Source organism: Gobio gobio (assembly GCF_949357685.1).
Source record: "Gobio gobio genome assembly, chromosome: 20".
NCBI lineage: Eukaryota > Metazoa > Chordata > Actinopteri > Cypriniformes > Gobionidae > Gobio > Gobio gobio.
Genome location: NC_137113.1, coordinates 15,702,892 through 15,720,316, shown reverse-complemented (window position 1 = coordinate 15,720,316; position 17,425 = coordinate 15,702,892). Strand labels below are relative to the sequence as shown.

At 36.5% G+C, this 17,425-nt stretch overlaps 1 protein-coding gene across 1 annotated transcript; it reads right to left on the bottom strand.

Moving 5' to 3' along the window:
* Window positions 1–1,167: 1,167 nt before the first annotated feature.
* c1qtnf1 (C1q and TNF related 1) lies at window positions 1,168–16,524 on the bottom strand. Its single transcript, XM_079845985.1, has 4 exons — window positions 16,343–16,524; window positions 4,896–5,035; window positions 4,349–4,458; window positions 1,168–2,665 (listed from the first exon to the last, which is right to left on the bottom strand). Exons 2-4 carry the CDS (start codon window positions 5,033–5,035, stop codon window positions 2,115–2,117), a joined length of 801 nt encoding a protein of 266 aa, XP_079702111.1. The 5' UTR covers window positions 16,343–16,524; the 3' UTR covers window positions 1,168–2,114.
* Between the last annotated feature and the right edge of the window lie 901 nt (window positions 16,525–17,425).

Here is a 17,425-nt window from a genome sequence, read left to right as displayed (position 1 = left end):
CTGTTGCTGAATGTTTAGGAATAAATTGGCCAAAAATGAACATTTTGTCATAATTTACTCATCCCCAGGGTCATTCCAGCCCCCATATTTTCTTTCTTCTATACAACAATAAAAAAGGCATCTAGCAGGATTTTCAAGCTTCTGTTTTATATAAAAGGAAAGTGGAGGGTGATTTATACTGACAATTCCAAAAAAATCCAAGAAAGTATCATAAATAAATAGTATCATATTTCATTGTCATATTCTCTATTCTTCTAATCTGACATTTTATTATTCATTTAAACTTGCCATCAAGTTCAGTTTTAATGGCCAACACAATACACAAGCAATTCCACGTATCAGAAAGAAAAATATTTTAATTACCAGTTCATAATAGCCAATTTATTATCATAATTATGGAAATGTTTAAAACATTTCTCTTTTAAGATTATTCAGATCATTCTGCCATTTACTCACCCTCATGTCATTCCAAACCTATATATGATTTTCTTTTTCTATGGAATACAAGAGAAGATATTTTGAAGAATGCCAAAGCTTTGGTTACCATTGACTTCCATTAAATGAAAAAAACAAAACAAAAAAACTTTCTCAAAATATCTTTTTTTTATGTCCCACAGAAGAAACATAGTCATACAGGTTTGGAACAACATGAGAGTGATTAAATGATGACATAAATTTAATTCTTGAAGTATCTAGCCCTTGAAGTCCTTTTTAACTACACCACTAGATGGGGGCAAGTAGCTATGTTGGTCTAAAGAGAGATTGTAGACTACAGTGATATTTCACACAGAAGTGCTTTTTGTTATGTCATATCTCCTCGGTTTAAAATCCTTGAAAGCATTTTGCTCTGAAGTGAACGACTAAAGAAGTACAACAGGGTCTCCAAATCCGACAAAAAGTTACGTAACATGTTACCAAAGTCTGTTACCCCCTCTGTCTTCTATTTGGTCTGATCTGACATAGGCCTACAGCATGGTCATCAAATTTGACATTGAGGTTACCAAAATCTTTAATATTGTCTTGTTGGATTAAGGAGCAGTTCTGTATCCCTGTGTCTGTTCACAATAGAGCAATAATAAATATAAAATATAAATATATAATGTCCACTTTTTTTTTTTCACTTCTCATTCAACGCAGCTTTTTAACATTTAATGAACGACTGGCTGATCAAATTGACAGTTTCCTTTAATGACAAATCAAACAACATTTACAAATGAACAATAATAATCAATGTAAATAAACTTGCTGCTGTTGACCACAGTAACCTGGTTCTTTCAAAAGCTTAATGAGCTTTGGTTAAGACGTAACTGTCCAGTTCATATTATTGTTATTTTATAGAGTCCTTGTGCAAGACAGGAACAGGTTTTTATAAAGTAAAACACATATGGGAATAATTTATCATATGAATACAATATGATATCAAATCCACAATATCGCTGCTTATATGCTGATATGACTGTGAAGTCTTACATGTGCATCCATTTATACAAATATAACATTTATACTAGTACATTCAGAGACACCATCAAGGTGTTTTGTCATTGATCATTGATTTACTCTAGTTGTCTGCAGCATGGTGTCTTAGTATCCCACATTTTCTCATTCTACAATACTGTACATTATACAAATATTTAATAAATCTAATAAATTATTTAATATTGTTCATTTATTTATTATTTCATGAAATTGCTTTAATCCTGATTCATAATATTTATATTTTTTGCAATACCAGTTTTTTTTCGTAGCACCACTTTCTATTTATAATAGAAAGCCAGATATAATATAATAATTTGAAGTAATCTTGAAATAATGATTTCTGATACATGTCTGATACTTACACATGAAAAAGGCACTAATATGAACTCTTATGCATGGTTATTGTTACAATGGTTATTGCTACAATGTTAAAATAATATTGTAGCAATAACCTTTACCATGTTTGTCAAATAGCACCAGTATCTGTAACAAAGTTAAATGGACAAACACAAGTTAAAAAGATACACGAGTACTGGATCATAAAGTTAAATCAAGGTTTCGCCTCAGGTACCATGTAAGACAAAAAAGAATAACAAGTAATTACATCTCATCTTTGCTGTCCATCATTTATGGTCTGCTCAACCTTCTGACTTTGCTTTGATAAGGTGACCATTAAACGTGATGTAGGTGTCAAAGTCATCACTGAACACGGCGTTCTCTCTCTCGCCCTTATAGAGCCGAACCCACACCTGGTCGTCCCTGTCCAGCTCCAGCATGAGGCTCTGGCTCTGCATGATGGAGCGATCGCTGGGCTGCGCATACAGGATGGCCATCTCCTGCTCGTTCTTCATCACGTGCAGGTACGTTTCCTTCTGGTTCCAGGTGTGCGCGTTTAGGCTGAAGAAATAGATGCCAGGGACGTAGCAGAAGAACTTGCCCGTGAACATGTTGAAGTGTCCGTACAGGTTGATGAACTCTGTGTCGAAGATCATGGTTTGGTAGTAATCATTACTGTGCAGGGCCTTCTTGCGGCCCACTGAGAAGGCAGCGTAGTAGGACTTACAGGCTTCTCCGGGGGCGCCGATGCTGCCCTTGGTTCCCTTCACGCCATGGGGCCCTCGGGGTCCGCTTTGCCCTAACTTGCCCGATTTCCCATAGGGTCCTCGCTCACCAGCGTCTCCCTTTTCCCCTGTAAGGGAAGGAATTTAGCAGTGAATTGTTGACAAGTTCAGTTTGTTTTATAGTTCTAACTAGCATCATTAAAAAGGTCTTTTACATTCTTTATCTCTGATTTATCACGTCTCGCTTCCTGAAATCTTGAGTTCGGGTCAAGCTTTTGAGAGTGTTTTATTAAACCAAAATAATAGAAAATAATGGCTTTCATATGACATATAATGGTCTTGTTTGTATGTAGTGAAGACTGGATCGTTGTATAGAAGATGGCGGCAATCTCACAGCCATTTTTCTTCTGTTGTTTGAGACAGTTTGGCCCATAAAGTCACTTTCTATGGTGGTTTGTCCTTATTGGTGCATGTTTTCCTGCCTACAGAAGCAGCCTGTGATTAACCAGGCCAGGCCTATATCATTTACAGACGGTGAGATATTCAACTCTGACGTTTATCCAAACAATTGTATACAAGTTGTACTGTAAATACAAGCTTTTTTCCTTTTTATCCTTAAAATTTAATGCATTTACCTTGTGAACACAAAGCTAAACATGTACAGTTTTTCTCAGTCGCTTTGGTGCTTTTCTCACATCACTATTTACATTTGCACAACAGTAAGTTCAACCTCCACAACATTTAGTCATTTGCGCACATCATAGTAGCAGTTTCTCATTCCTTCCAGCAAATTGCAAATGCTTTCGGACATGCATCAATTGCTTTCATACAACTGTTTTATAACATTATCATTTGCTTATGTCATGTCAGTCAAAATTAACTATACTTGTGAATGCTGAATAGTCATTCCATATAAAACTAATAGTCCTCATTTCATTGCTTGAGTCATTATATACAAAAATGTTGAACTAGTTGTCAAAATCTGTCAAGCAAATTTAAACTTTCAACTTTTCATACCCAAATGGCCCTGCTAGCAGCCGTGCATGGATGCAGCATGTGATGACATCCCAGCAGAGTCCTGCACAGGGTGGATTCGCCACTCGAGGAGATACTTTCCTCGCTGCTTTGCAAGAGATGATATTCGCTGTGATGTAGATGGAATTATGTGGCCAGACAGAGAGGAACGTCTGGATGTGCATGAATGATTACAGTACTATTTATGTTCCAATATATTGTTTACAGTTGTGCATAGCTCTACCCAAAGGGAGTTTATGTCTGTTGTAAATAAGGGTGTATTATTTCTTTTGCACAATGCTGTGAACAAATTAGAATTGCAAAGAGCAAATGCAGTAAAAATGTGAAACATACATATTCAGTGTCTTGTACTCAATTACCTCACAGTAATGTGTAACTTTACTGTATTTTTCAAATGGCTGTGCAAATAGTATATAGTGCTGGCTTGAGCATTTTCAGGTAGTGTCACCATGCAAGATCTGACTTTTTTGCATTGGAAAACATTTACAGACTAAACTGTCATAATGAAAACATGACAAAGCCATTCGACTATCTTGTTCATAAACATTTTTATCTTGATGACACTGACACTTTCATTGACATGAATACTTGCTTTTGAGGAATTAGCTATCCATTTTGAGCAAGTGACACGCTTTTGCAGGTTATCAACTAGGTTTTGTTTGTACTAATTGTTTTGAGAACTGCATTAACTGTTGTGCAAATGTAAATAGTGATGTGAGAAATGCACCAAAGTGACTGAGAAAAAACTGTAAAGTATAGATTTTGACAGTTTGTACCTTTTAGAATGGTGATGTTTATCTGTGGCACAATCTGGTATTGTGGGTGTGGACTGGCGTACTGAGGGGGCTCCTCTGCAGGGTCACAGCATCGCCTGCACTCTGTTCCACTAGAATCACAAGAAAAGATAGATAGATAGATAGATAGATAGATAGATAGATAGATAGATAGATAGATAGATAGATAGATAGATAGATAGATAGATAGATAGATAGATAGATAGATAGATAGATAGATAGATAGATAGATAGATAGATAGATAGATAGATAGATAGATAGATAGATAGATAGATAGATAGATAGATAGATAGATAGATAGATAGATAGATAGATAGATAGATAGATAGATAGATAGATAGATAGATAGATAGATAGATAGATAGATAGATAGATAGATAGATAGATAGATAGATAGATAGATAGATAGATAGATAGATAGATAGATAGATAGATAGATAGATAGATAGATAGATAGATAGATAGATAGATAGATAGATAGATAGATAGATAGATAGATAGATAGATAGATAGATAGATTGAAAATACCTGCCATCTCTGTAGTATTCTGTGGATTTCTGATTGTCTCTGGCCTCAAATGGGTCTTGTTCTGCTTCTCTGTATTGAGTAATGTACGGCTCGGCCCATTTGGCAAACACCACCAGCAGTACCAGGTTCGACACTAGCATCTGAGACAAGAATTATCACATAATTTGGATAAGAGTTAAAAACTGGCAGATTTTTTAATAGTTTTTGTAATTTGTTGTGTATTTTAGTTCAGTTTACATACAGTATATGATGTTCCATCGATGTTCCTGTTAAATTTTATGTGCGTGTGTGTGTGTGTGTGTGTGTGTGTGTGTGTGTGTGTGTGTGTGTGTGTGTGTGTGTGTGTGTGTGTGTGTGTGTGTGTGTGTGTGTGTGTGTGTGTGTGTGTGTGTGTGTGTGTGTGTGTGTGTGTGTGTGTGTGTGTGTGTGTGTGTGTGTGTGTGTGTGTGTGTGTGTGTGTGTGTGTGTGTGTGTGGACTGGTAATCATCACGTTATGGGGACAAAATGTCCCCACAAAGATAGCAATATCCGAAATCCTCATCCTTGTGGGGACATTTTTAGGTCCCCATGAGGAAAACATCTTATAAATCAGACTAAGTGATGTTTTTTTAAAATGTAAAATTGCAGAATGTCTCCTGTGAGGGTTAGGTTTAGGGGCAGGGGCAGTGTAGGGGGATAGAATGTACGGTATGTACGGTATAAAAACCATTACGCCTATGGAAAGTCCCCATAAAACATGAAAACCCAACATGTGTGTGTGTGTGTGTGTGTGTGTGTGTGTGTGTGTGTGTGTGTGTGTGTGTGTGTGTGTGTGTGTGTGTGTGTGTGTGTGCAAAAACAAAATAGTTTTCAGGTCAAAGCTATGTACAAATACACCCACCATTGTGGAATTTCATAAACAGCAATGATAGCTAATGATGGGGTCACACAACAGTTTGTGTGCGAATTGAAAATCTCTGTGTTATGAGAAAACATGAAAACAGCCTGAAAAGTTATGACAAAGTTATATACGGAATGTGTTGCCCAATTTTAAATTGGCAATCTGTTCAGATGAAACTATAAATCTCTATCTCATCTTTTTTTTTTTTCCTTCTTAGGACACCAAACTAAAAATCAATTCAGCTTGTTTTCTGCCTTTCCAAACCATGAGGCAGAAAGACATCTAATGATCAGCCATAAGCAGAAAATATTACACATAATGAAGCAAGACATGAGCCAAAAATTCACTTAAACTGAAGAGAAAGTATTTTAAGGCCAGTCTCCATCCTTCTTTAGTCTGTTGGTATTGGAAGCTTTTCCAGTAACAAGGTACTTTTTATAGAAAGTAACAGTATAGCGTGAATGCTTTGCTGATTTTTATATCACATTTGCTCACATACAATAATCGTCCACTTTCTCTCTTGTATGTAGAGCTGGTATCAGACGGTTCATTTGAGACTTTGCAGGGGCATTTATGTTTTCAATGCCGTATAGAAATATTTAGTTAAATGCTGTTATTCATAATTATGTTTTCGAGTCAGTTGTAGGGTGTTTGCTAGTTTTATTAGTTATACATTTGCTGTGTCTGTTCAGGTTTAAGGCTGTTAAGTCACTCGTGTCTTTTCATCAGTTTGTCATCTCATTATCGATTTCATTAATGTTGTCACAATAGCTTTTTTAAATACAGTATATGAATAGAAAATCATATGTGATCAACTGCTTAAACAATAACATTATCAGACCTTTATACATATGCATTTCTATCCTAACTGTCATTCCCTTTATTGCTAGCTGTCCCACTAGCAAAATAGTTTTTTGTGCTTAAGAACTTACTGAAAAACCCACAAAGTTGATAAAAAGCCCACATATTTTGTGAGGAAGCTGCAGCAAAATGCTCAGCTATCCAAAACACTTAACAACCCATACAAACACAGGTCAAGGCCATCATGAGCTCCAAAAGCTTAATGTGCTGAGAATCAAAGCACATCTACTTCTAACAGATTATAGATTACTGCATTAACATTCTTGTATAAAAACATATTTTGTTACATAGTTTGTGCATATGGAATGCAACAACCAACTATCCAAAATCCTTGGCTTGGTTAGATTCATAATTAAAATGTTATTGATTAAAATATTTTTTTTTATGTACAAAACAAAATATTACGCACCTCCTAAACCATGTACATGCTTTGCAAGAAAAGTTGAAACGTTTTTGCCCAAAGATTATAGGGTGAAATGTATATATACAGTGAGGTTGGTTATACTTTATTTTGAAGGTCCCCTTTAGGCATTCTGTTGACTAACAAAGATAAAGTTAAAATTACTAAATAAGTAATGTTGCACATGTCAACTAACTCTCATTAGAGTATTAGTAGACTGGGTTTTACTTTATTTTAAGGTGTCATTGTTACAGTGTAATTATGTATAAGTACTGACTGTACTGCATATATACATGTACATGTTCTTAATAGAGTTAGGATTAGGAATAGGGCTTGGTTGCATGTAATTACGCATAATTTATAGTTATTACCACAGTAACTACATGTAGCACATGTAACAAGGACACTGTAATATAAACTGTTACCGTAGACTGTTGGGGCTATAGGTTAGTAGAATAAGGGTTTATGGTTAGAATAAGTTGATGTGTACTTGCAAAGTTTCTTAAAGTCAGTATAATGTCTGTTGGGGGAGCATCAAAATAAAGTGTTAGCAGATATTAAACAGACAGTCTACTAATACTTTAATGAGAGCTAGTTGACACTATATTGCCAAAGGTTTTGGGATGCCTGCCTTTACATGCACATGAACTTTAATGACATTCTTAATCCGTAGGGTTTAATATGGAGTTGGCCCACCCTTTGCAGCTATAACAGCTTCAACTCGGAAGGCTTTCCACAAGGTTTAGGAGTGTGTTTATGGGAAATTCTTGACCATTCTTCTAGAAGCGCATTTGTGAGATCAGGCACTAATGTTGGACAAGAAGGCCTGGCTCGTAGTCGCCGCTCTAATTCATCCCAAAGGTGTTATATCAGGTTGAGGTCAGGACTCAAGCCAGTCAATTTCCTCCACACCAAACTCGCTCACCCATGTCTTTATGGATCTTGCTTTGTGCACTGGTGCGCAGTCATGTTGGAACAGGAAGGGGCCATCCCCAAAACGTTCCCACAAAATTTGGGAGCATGAAATGTTCTAAAATGTCTTGGAATACTGAATCATTAAGAGTTCCTTTCACTGGAACTAAGGGGCCAAGCCCAACCTCTGAAAAACAACCCCCACACCATAATCCCCTCTCCACCAAACTTTACACTTGGCACAATGCAATCAGGCAAGTACCGTTCCCCCGGCAACCACCAAACCCAGACTCTTCCATCGGATTTCCAGACAGCGAAGCGTGATTCGTCACTTCAGAGAACACGTCTCCACTGCTCTAGAGTCCAGTTGTGGTGTGCTTTACACCACTGCATCCGATGCTTTGCATTGCACTTGGTGATGTGAGGCTTGGATGCAGCTGCTTGGCCATGGAAACCCATTCCATGAAGCTCTCTACACACTGTTCTTTAGCTGATCTGAAGGCCACACAAAGTTTTGAGGTCTGTAGTGTTGTGAACTTCTGTTGTTTCTTGAAGTAGAGACCAGGAGACATCGGGATCAAAACAGAAGTGATTCTTTTAATGAGAACTCTCTGTGCTGCAGGTCGTCCGAAAACAGTCTGATTTAACAGTATACCTGATAGGTTATATACATTCCAAAGGGGGAGGGATTTACATTGAGAGGAGGAGACACTCTGAACAATACAGTGCAAATGTTGTATAGGTAAAAATGACACACCCCACATAACTGTGTCTCTCGTCCAGATTCAATCAGCATAACAGTGCCATTCAAATGCATAGATGCTAATCCAATCACTCAGGCAGTATTGCTCTAAACTTGTCATGGTAAATATTCAGGAAGTGCATAGAGACAAAAGACTTAATGTCTCAACCACTTAAACTGCCTGACGTAATCTCCTTAATTTCCTCAAGTTTACTTCAAAATGTAAAACACACATATAGATAATGTTTTCAGTTATATTCTATTACATTGGAACCTAGATATAACAATGTATACATTTGTAACCCCACAGTAGTTATTGACTCAGCAGATAGTTGGCGACTTCTGCGCACTGTGCGCCTCAGCATGCGCTGACCTCGCTCTGTGATTTTACATGGCATACCACTTCGTGGCTGAGTAGTTGTTGTTCCCAATTGCTTCCACTTTGTTATAATACCACTAACAGTTGACCGTGGAATATTTAGTAGTGAGGAAATTTCATGAATTAACTTATTGCACAGGTGGCAACCTATCACAGTACCACGCTTGGATTCATTGAGCTCTTGAGAGTGACCCATTTTTCACAAATGTTTGTAGAAGCAGTCAGCATAGATGCTTGATTTTATACACCTGTGGCTATGAAAGTGATTGGAACACCTGAATTCAATGATTTGGAGGGGTGTCCCAATACTTTTGGCAATATAGTTTAGGTGCAACGTTACTAGTCAACAGACTGTCTAAAGGGTACCATCAAAATTGTTACCATGAGGTCCAAAAGTCGAAAACCATTGAAACGTTTTTTGGTGTGTGACATACTGACTCAATTTCCCAGTGTATAACAATGATAATGAGATCAACAATAAACAAAATAATTAATGATGTTTTGTGTGCACATAAAATACAATGTAACACAGAAAAACTTTAGATTGCGGACTGTCATCATATTAGTTTCGCTGTGTCCAGATGTGCAGTGTAGCAGCACTACAGATAATGACACACACAAAATAATTGCACTGTAGGTCACATAGTAGCATATAAACATGCCTGTGGTTTTATGGTCTGTGATCATTGATATTGTTTAATAATTTTTTGCAGAGATTATGTTTGATCTATGTAGAAAGCATGGATAATACAGTTAGTATCAGTGTAAACATGTTTCATTCTTTTCTTTAGAGCAGAGTACTACATATGTTGATATGGTTGCTCACATGATCATCCAGCCTTCAGCTCATGCAGCATGTTGAGTATGCACAATCCAAACATGTCGCAAAGTATTTAAAACTATAGACTGCATATACTGAGATGAATATGGTTTTCTTGGGCCTGCCACACCGCAGTGACCCTTCTCTAATCATGAGGTTGAAGAATGACGTGCTATGTCCCACTGTTTAATAAACTCACTCATATGAAGCCTCTGTTCTCCATGTATGTGTGTGTGTTTTAGAGTGATGTTTAATGTACGAAAAGGTCAGATCACTCAATTTAGTCTGAAGTTCAAAGCAGTTTTAGTGCAGCGCTTTGAGGTTGTGCACGTCTAATCCTCCATAAGCTTATGTGTTCACCTGGGTATATCATCTGACCATCTTTTTTGAACTGCACAGTGCACACGTATGTGTCTATAAGACTGTGGTGTTTCAAAATAGGCAGAGGCTTGTGTAAAGGAAAATAGTGTTAATGTTCGCACCCCAGTGTAAATATTATCATCCTGTCTTTTTGTCATTATCTCAAAATAAATAAATAAAATATATTATATATATATATATATATATATATATATATATATATATATATATATATATATATATATATATATATATATATATATATATATATATATATATATATATATATATCTGTAAGTTGTTTTAATGTTTTTGAAAGAATTCTCTTATGCTCACCAAGACTACATTTATTTGTTAAAAAAATACAGTAAAAAATAATATTGTGAAGCATTATTACAATTGTAAAAAAACTTTTTACCTTTTTAATATATTAAAAATATGTATTCCTGTAATGGCAAAGGCTGTAATGGCAAAATGTTCTACTTAATAACCTCAAACTTTTGAATAGTAGTAGTATTTATACATGTACCGTGCTCTAATATTGGCAGCCTCTGTAAATGTGAGAAAAGTTGTTTGTGAAACAACATTTATTGTGAAAATCTTATAATGGGTCGTGGTTGGATTTTCCATCAGGACAATGATCCAAAACAAACATCAAAATCAAAACAAAAATGTGTCACTGAGCACAAATTGAAGCTTCTGCCATTGAGTCCCAATTCCCTGACCTGAACCAAAATGATTGGGGTGAACTGAAGAGAAGCGGCACCAACATGGAGCTTGGAATCTGATGATCTGGAGAGATTATGTATGAAGGAATGGTCCCTGATCTATTGTCATGTGCAGACTTATTTTCACAGCCGCATTTGGGGGCACTGTATATTTATTGGGTCTTGAAAAAGGTTGCAAGCCAGATTCTAACTTATGTAACCAAGCACAAAAATATCAATGCTTGTGTTGCATCCTCCAGGCCACTTCTCTGACATCAAGCACATTTTTTCATAGATTTTTCGGACTTTCGGGTTTCAAATAACTGGGGGGGGGGGGGGGGTTAACATATTCAATCCATTCAAAAGGCCTGCTTTATATTATTTCCCTTTTGCTTCTGTATCTTTGATTATCGTCTTTTTCATGCTCAGCCATGTTTATAGTCCTACATCTGATATCCTAGCATGAGAATCTCTCTCCTTCCTGCGGATGTTGGGGTCTTGAGGTCATGTTTACATGTTCAGCACTTCACCGACTCCTCCTTTAGTTCAGGCCCAGTCTTCTTGGCTCAATCAACATCTACCCTGACCTTTTTTTAAACATGTTACATAAGTAGAGAGTGTTTTTCCCTTCTTTTCCAGAGAACACCACGCTCCACGCTTCACTTTCAGAATATCTAAGAGTCCTTGAACCCTCTGTAGGTTTGAAAAAGTGAGCAGAGAGCCAAGAGTCAAATGCATAAACATCTGACTGCTTTCTTTAGTCATATATCGTAACTGGTTTTGGAAAGTATTGAAAAGTAAATATTTCAAGTCACATTAAATCAGAATTGACCTTATTTAGCCTACTTTATAAATGCACACTGCTGGTTGTATTTTGAACAATTAATTGGTGCATTTTATTCCAAAAAAAGATTTAAACATTAAACATTTGACTCATCAAACTTTAATCAAAATGTAGTAGGCTAACTTGCATTTTATTGTTTGGTTGTTTGAAAAAACTGGGGGTTTTATAAAGGTGTCCCAAACACTCTGGGTGTCTTCCATTGGTTGGACAAGAAGTTAAGCCGCGGCCACTAGACTTTGAAAACATCTACAATACATCTTTTTTATATACAATCTAGGCTACTCGACTGTGTAGTGTGACACCCCCTTTAATCCCACCCAAACTCATGCATTGGCTGAGCCAGTGTTGTTATAACCAGCGCAGTCGAGCTACTCAAATAGATTCCGCTACTGGTGGTGCAGAAATTACACACTTCACCTTTTTGAAACTACATGGTGAACATGTTCCCACATTCCTAAACTGCAAACAACTACTGCAAGGTGTCATAACAAATTCCCATTGTGTTATCACAACAGATAATAATAACTATTTACTAATCTGCATTGTAATTTTTGTCATCCCTACACAAATCCGTAGGCATGCAGTGGCGTGTCTGATCTACAAGGTGTGGCTTTAGTGGATTTTCTCAGTGGAAAACAAGTGTGTGGTCTCGGGTCAATGATCCTGCTGAATCCAGCGTGGATAAAAGTCGGCCAATTCTTCTGTGCTTGGTTCGGGGTCATATTTAAGGTGAGGCCCACCAGGTGCACTGTAACACTTTTCTAAATTCTCCTGTCTGAGGTCAGCAGCTGAACATAAACAGTTCACACCGGGGGAAATTTGGTCTCTTTGGCTACAGAAGTGAGGTACTGGCTCCATTCTTTGATTTGGGTGTGTGACTAAACGCACCCCAGTGGCCTACTTTCAACCACATACCGTGCTTATGTCACTAGTCAAGCATGTTTGAAACCCCCACATGCCAGGTTCAATCTACCATGTACCCTTTCCTACTATACATGCTTGGACCAACCTGTTATTCTCACATTCAAAATCTTCCCAATTCTTTGCGGCTGTTTTGTAATACAGTTTCTTCAGAGGAAGTTGAATGAACCTCAGGGAATGAAAGTGAACATGGCATGGTCTATCGACAGAGTAAATAAGCATCCATCTTATTAAAACCACAGTCTTCTTTGCTTTCTGAACTTACAATTAGTTCCTCAAGTTCATTCGGAAGCTAGTGTTATCAGAAAAGGCAAGCTCTTGAAACACAGCTGGGCTCAAGTAAACTTTTTCCATACTTTCTTTGAGAGAATAACACACTCATATTAGCCTTGTGGAAAGACTCCAGTCCCTCCCCAGTCCCATTGAGTTATTTTCCTTTTTATTTTTAAAGTGCAGACAATTGCTGGGGGTGAACTTCAACAATCCTGTCTGTCTGCAAACAAGGTATTGAATAACATCATGTGCCTGTACCAACAAGTATCTACCCTTTGTCTAGTATGGGAAGGGGACGTATACAAAGACAAGATTCCACCTTTTGATTGTTTGTCATGGGCAAACAAAGGAGAAGAAGGTGAAGGATAGTTCACATATTGAATTAAAAGTAAAGTGACAAATTCTGGTTTCAATGTATTATTGCCTTAATGTTATAAGCATATCTTGGGCTGCCATCAAATGCATAGCTGAATGTAAAGGACTGTGTTTGGAATGGAATACTAACTTGCCACTAACTAAATACTTAGTGTGCATTGTATAAGGATACTATATGACTAAAATAGTACTTGTAACTACGCATTGTGCAACAACAAAACAAACAGTAGTATACATTATCATGTTGAGTGGCACCCATTTCCATCTTAATAATTCAGTTGTTTTACATATTTAATTTGAAATAGTGTTCAAATGTCTAAACTTCTTGGAATCAGAACAAAAAATAATAATTAATTCATCACACTGGATATAGATGATTGCACATTGTACATAGTATATACTGCAGAAACTATACCAGTAAGCATGGGGTTCTGACATCGCCCATGTCTCTGGTCAAAGAGTTTCCTCAAACAATTCACACACACAGAATCTTACAGTCCATTGTAATTTTTCTAGGGTTTAACTATTTTAGAAATACCATTCCTTTTACTTTAAACTACAAATAGCCACTGTTGGATTTGGTGCTGGCCCTGACATCAAAGCTAAGAGTATGGGCGGTCACTTTTAAGTCTGTGTGGTAAAACACAGAGGTCAGTTTCACCCTTGACCCATATAAGTCACTGTGCCTTAACTTAGATATCCTCCATGGTTCAGTGAACCGAGGAAAAACGCTCATCTTCAGCTCATCTTCAGCTCATCTTCAGCTCATCTTTTGCAACCCTTTTAGTTCCACAATGTATGGAAGCTTGTTTCCACCACAAAATAAAAAAAGGGAATTGTGATATATATATATATATATATATATGTATATTTTTTTTTTTTTTCGATAAATATATATTTTTTTCGAGTTCAGACTTTATGGTCCGGAGACAGGGCTTAGATTAAACCCAGATTAGGCCTTAGTTCAATTAGGACCAGTGTTGGGGAAAGTTACTTTGAAAAGTAATGCATTACAATATTGCGTTACTCCCTTAAAAAAGTAACTAATTGCGTTACTTAGTTACTTTTTAAGAAAAGTAATGTGTTACGTTACTTTTGCAATACTTTTTCTCACCTGGGCTGGGCTTGTTTTTTTGTTTTGTTTTTTCTATTTTTCATCTTATAATTCAATGAAAAAGTTAAAATTGTGGGATATAAACTCACAATTGCAATTGTGAAACTCGCAGTCTTGACTTTTTTATAGAACTGTTTTGTTCTATAATTTATAGAGTCAGAATTGTGAGATATAAACTCGAAATTACTAGAGAAAAGTCAAAATCGTGAATTTATATCTTGCAGTTCTGACTTCTAACTCACAATTGCAATAACTCTTTTGAGAAAAAAGAGTTTATCTCAATTCTGACTTTATTTCTCGCATTTAAAGTGATAGTTCACCCAAAAATGAAAATGCTGTCATCATTAACTCACCCTCAAGTTGTTCCAAACCTGTGTGAGTTTCTTTGTTCTGCTGAACACAAAAGAAGATATTTTGAAGAATGTTTGTAATCAAGCAGATAGAGCAACCATTGACTACCATAGTATTTTCCCCCTACTATAGTCAATGGTTGCTCTATCTGCTTTGTTACAAACATTCTTCAAAATATCTTCTTTTGTGTTCAGCAGAACAAAGAAACTCATACCGGTTTGGAACAACTTGAGGGTGAGTAAATGATGACAGAATTGTAATTTTTTGGATGAACTATCCCTTTAAGACTATTTCTCACAATTGCAAATGTATTTCTCACAGTTCTGAGGGGGAAAATTTCAGTTAATATCTCGCAATTCTGACTTTATTTCTCAGAATTGTGTCGTAAAAAATGGCAACTGTGAGTTCTATAAGTCAGAATTGCGAGATATAAACACAATTGTGAGGAAAAAAAGTTGCAATTGCCTTAGTTATTTTATTCCCTGGCGGAAACAAGCTTCCATAATATTGAGATGTATTTCAAAGTAAAAACATATATTTAATGAGAAGAAATGCAGTGAGGGACTTTTTATCTACTGGGAATTGATTGGAGTAACATGCACCATTCCCTGATGAATCACTGCCATTTAATGTCTTAGGAGGGGACACATCTGTAAAATGATGCAAGAAAACTCTGTTACACAACTTCTAGTATGTAGTTTGAAATATTTGGTTGGGTTAATCTGGTGTAGCCCTGATCTTCATAGTGTCATATTTCCACTGTCTCTCCCAGTTGCAAGAGATGAGGCAATGTGAACTTGGCTTTGTGATGGCATGCCTCAAGAATTCCTGTCCTAGATTCGGTTCCTGCACCCTGTGGCAGTGCTACTTGTTCCATGTATAATCAAAAGTACATTTTATTATTTTCTTTTGTCTCCATGGAACTTACAATTATCCTACATTGCCCATGATTTAGTAGATATTCCTTAGGGATAGGGTGGGATCCATCACTAGCCAAATTAATTAGTTTTCATTACTTTGTAATATATAAAACCACATGAAACCCAGGGTGTCTGTTGTCACATTCAAAAATATTTGTCCTTTCGCCTAGCACCTGCTGTTAAAAATGTATATGTCTACATTTCTAAGCTTGTTGGACCTAACAGTCATCTTGCCATTGCCTCAAAATATAGATCTGAGTGGAGAGCATGCTTTTATGTCACTCTTATGTATGCATTCAATCTGAGCAACCAACAACGCTCATAAAGTGAAATGCACTGTTAATGTACTCATTCACTTACATGGTGCATTGAAAAGTCAGACAGTACAAAGTGAAAAACACAGATAAATCCAGGCATATTGTTTTGCATCAGGATTCAGTTTCCCCCCGGTTTTACACACCGTTGCCCTTGCCATTATGTTTAACCATGTGATTTGTTTTTTCAAAGATGAACCGCCTCCATATACAAAAATGAAAAGACATGCAGTATTATTGTAAACATCTAACTCTTCTTCTGAAAATCCCTACCTTTATCTTGGCAGGTCCAAACCTGAGGGTCCACAGAAGCTCTGCTGGGCTGCACTGAGGATGCTTGTGTTGACTGGGCTGCACTGCTCTGTCTCTCCGAGAGTCTGTCAGTGTTTTTAAGACATCTCCCTATACTCCCAAACTCAGCATGCCATGATGAGCCAGGAAAAAAGTGCAGGAAAGGAGGAGCACGGAGGGAGGAGCATGGATGCATCCAAGAGGGTGGGGTGAAATGAAAACAACAAAAAGGACAAAGTGAAAAGAAAAGAAACCTTGCAAAGAAGGGAAGCAAGGAGGGATGCACTCAAGGCTGTGGGACAAGAGAGAGAGAGAGAGAGAAGAGAAGTGCATTATAAAAGTAATGGATTGTGTCCCACCTTGTTCCCAGACTTTTCAGACAAATATTAAGTAGCTGCTGACGGTTTCAAAGAATCTTTTAAAGATTAGCATTTTAAGAACACAGTACTATATAAAAAATAAATAATAGCACTGTAAACCCCAATGCTCAAAATACGTAATTGGTTAGGACAAGCTTAAATTTTACAAATTAGTTCAGTTAAATTATCTGTTATGAGTATTTATAACTTTCTTTTTCTTTTGAGATCACAGTTCTGGCATATTTCAATTCAACTGAACTTGTTCATTGTTTTGAGTTGTATGAACTAATTTCCTTTCATTTAGACTAACTTAACTTAACTGAAACTGGGCTGGGATTTTTTATTTCCCAGCATGCTTTGCCCATGGCACTGAAAGGGAGAGTAAATAAAATGAAGTGTTATATAATGTTTTTGTGCAAGATTAATGGTCAGGGAGATTTAGTACACTGTAAAAAAAATAAAATAAAAAAAAATAAAGTCTGTAAAAATAGGGCACAATGTACTGTATAATGAAGGTATACTGTATAAACACATTGCATTAGTTTGTGTTTTAAGGGTTAACGAAATATCCGTAAAATTAATGGATAATGTACTGGCAGAAAATTACCAGTACATTTTTCATTTTTATTAAGTGTTTATTTAAGTGTAGTGATTAATGTTTTGTTACACTAATTTAGAAGAGTTTCTGTTAAAGGTGCACTATGTA

Excerpts from the sequence above, each read along its gene's own strand:
- c1qtnf1 (XM_079845985.1), bottom strand. The coding sequence starts at position 5,035 with ATGCTAGTGTCGAACCTGGTACTGCTGGTGGTGTTTGCCAAATGGGCC. Across the intron at positions 4,459-4,895 it reads GAATACTACAGAGATGGCAG|TGGAACAGAGTGCAGGCGAT; the intron begins GTATTTTCAATC and ends TTGTGATTCTAG. Across the intron at positions 2,666-4,348 it reads AAACATCACCATTCTAAAAG|GGGAAAAGGGAGACGCTGGT; the intron begins GTACAAACTGTC and ends CTTCCCTTACAG.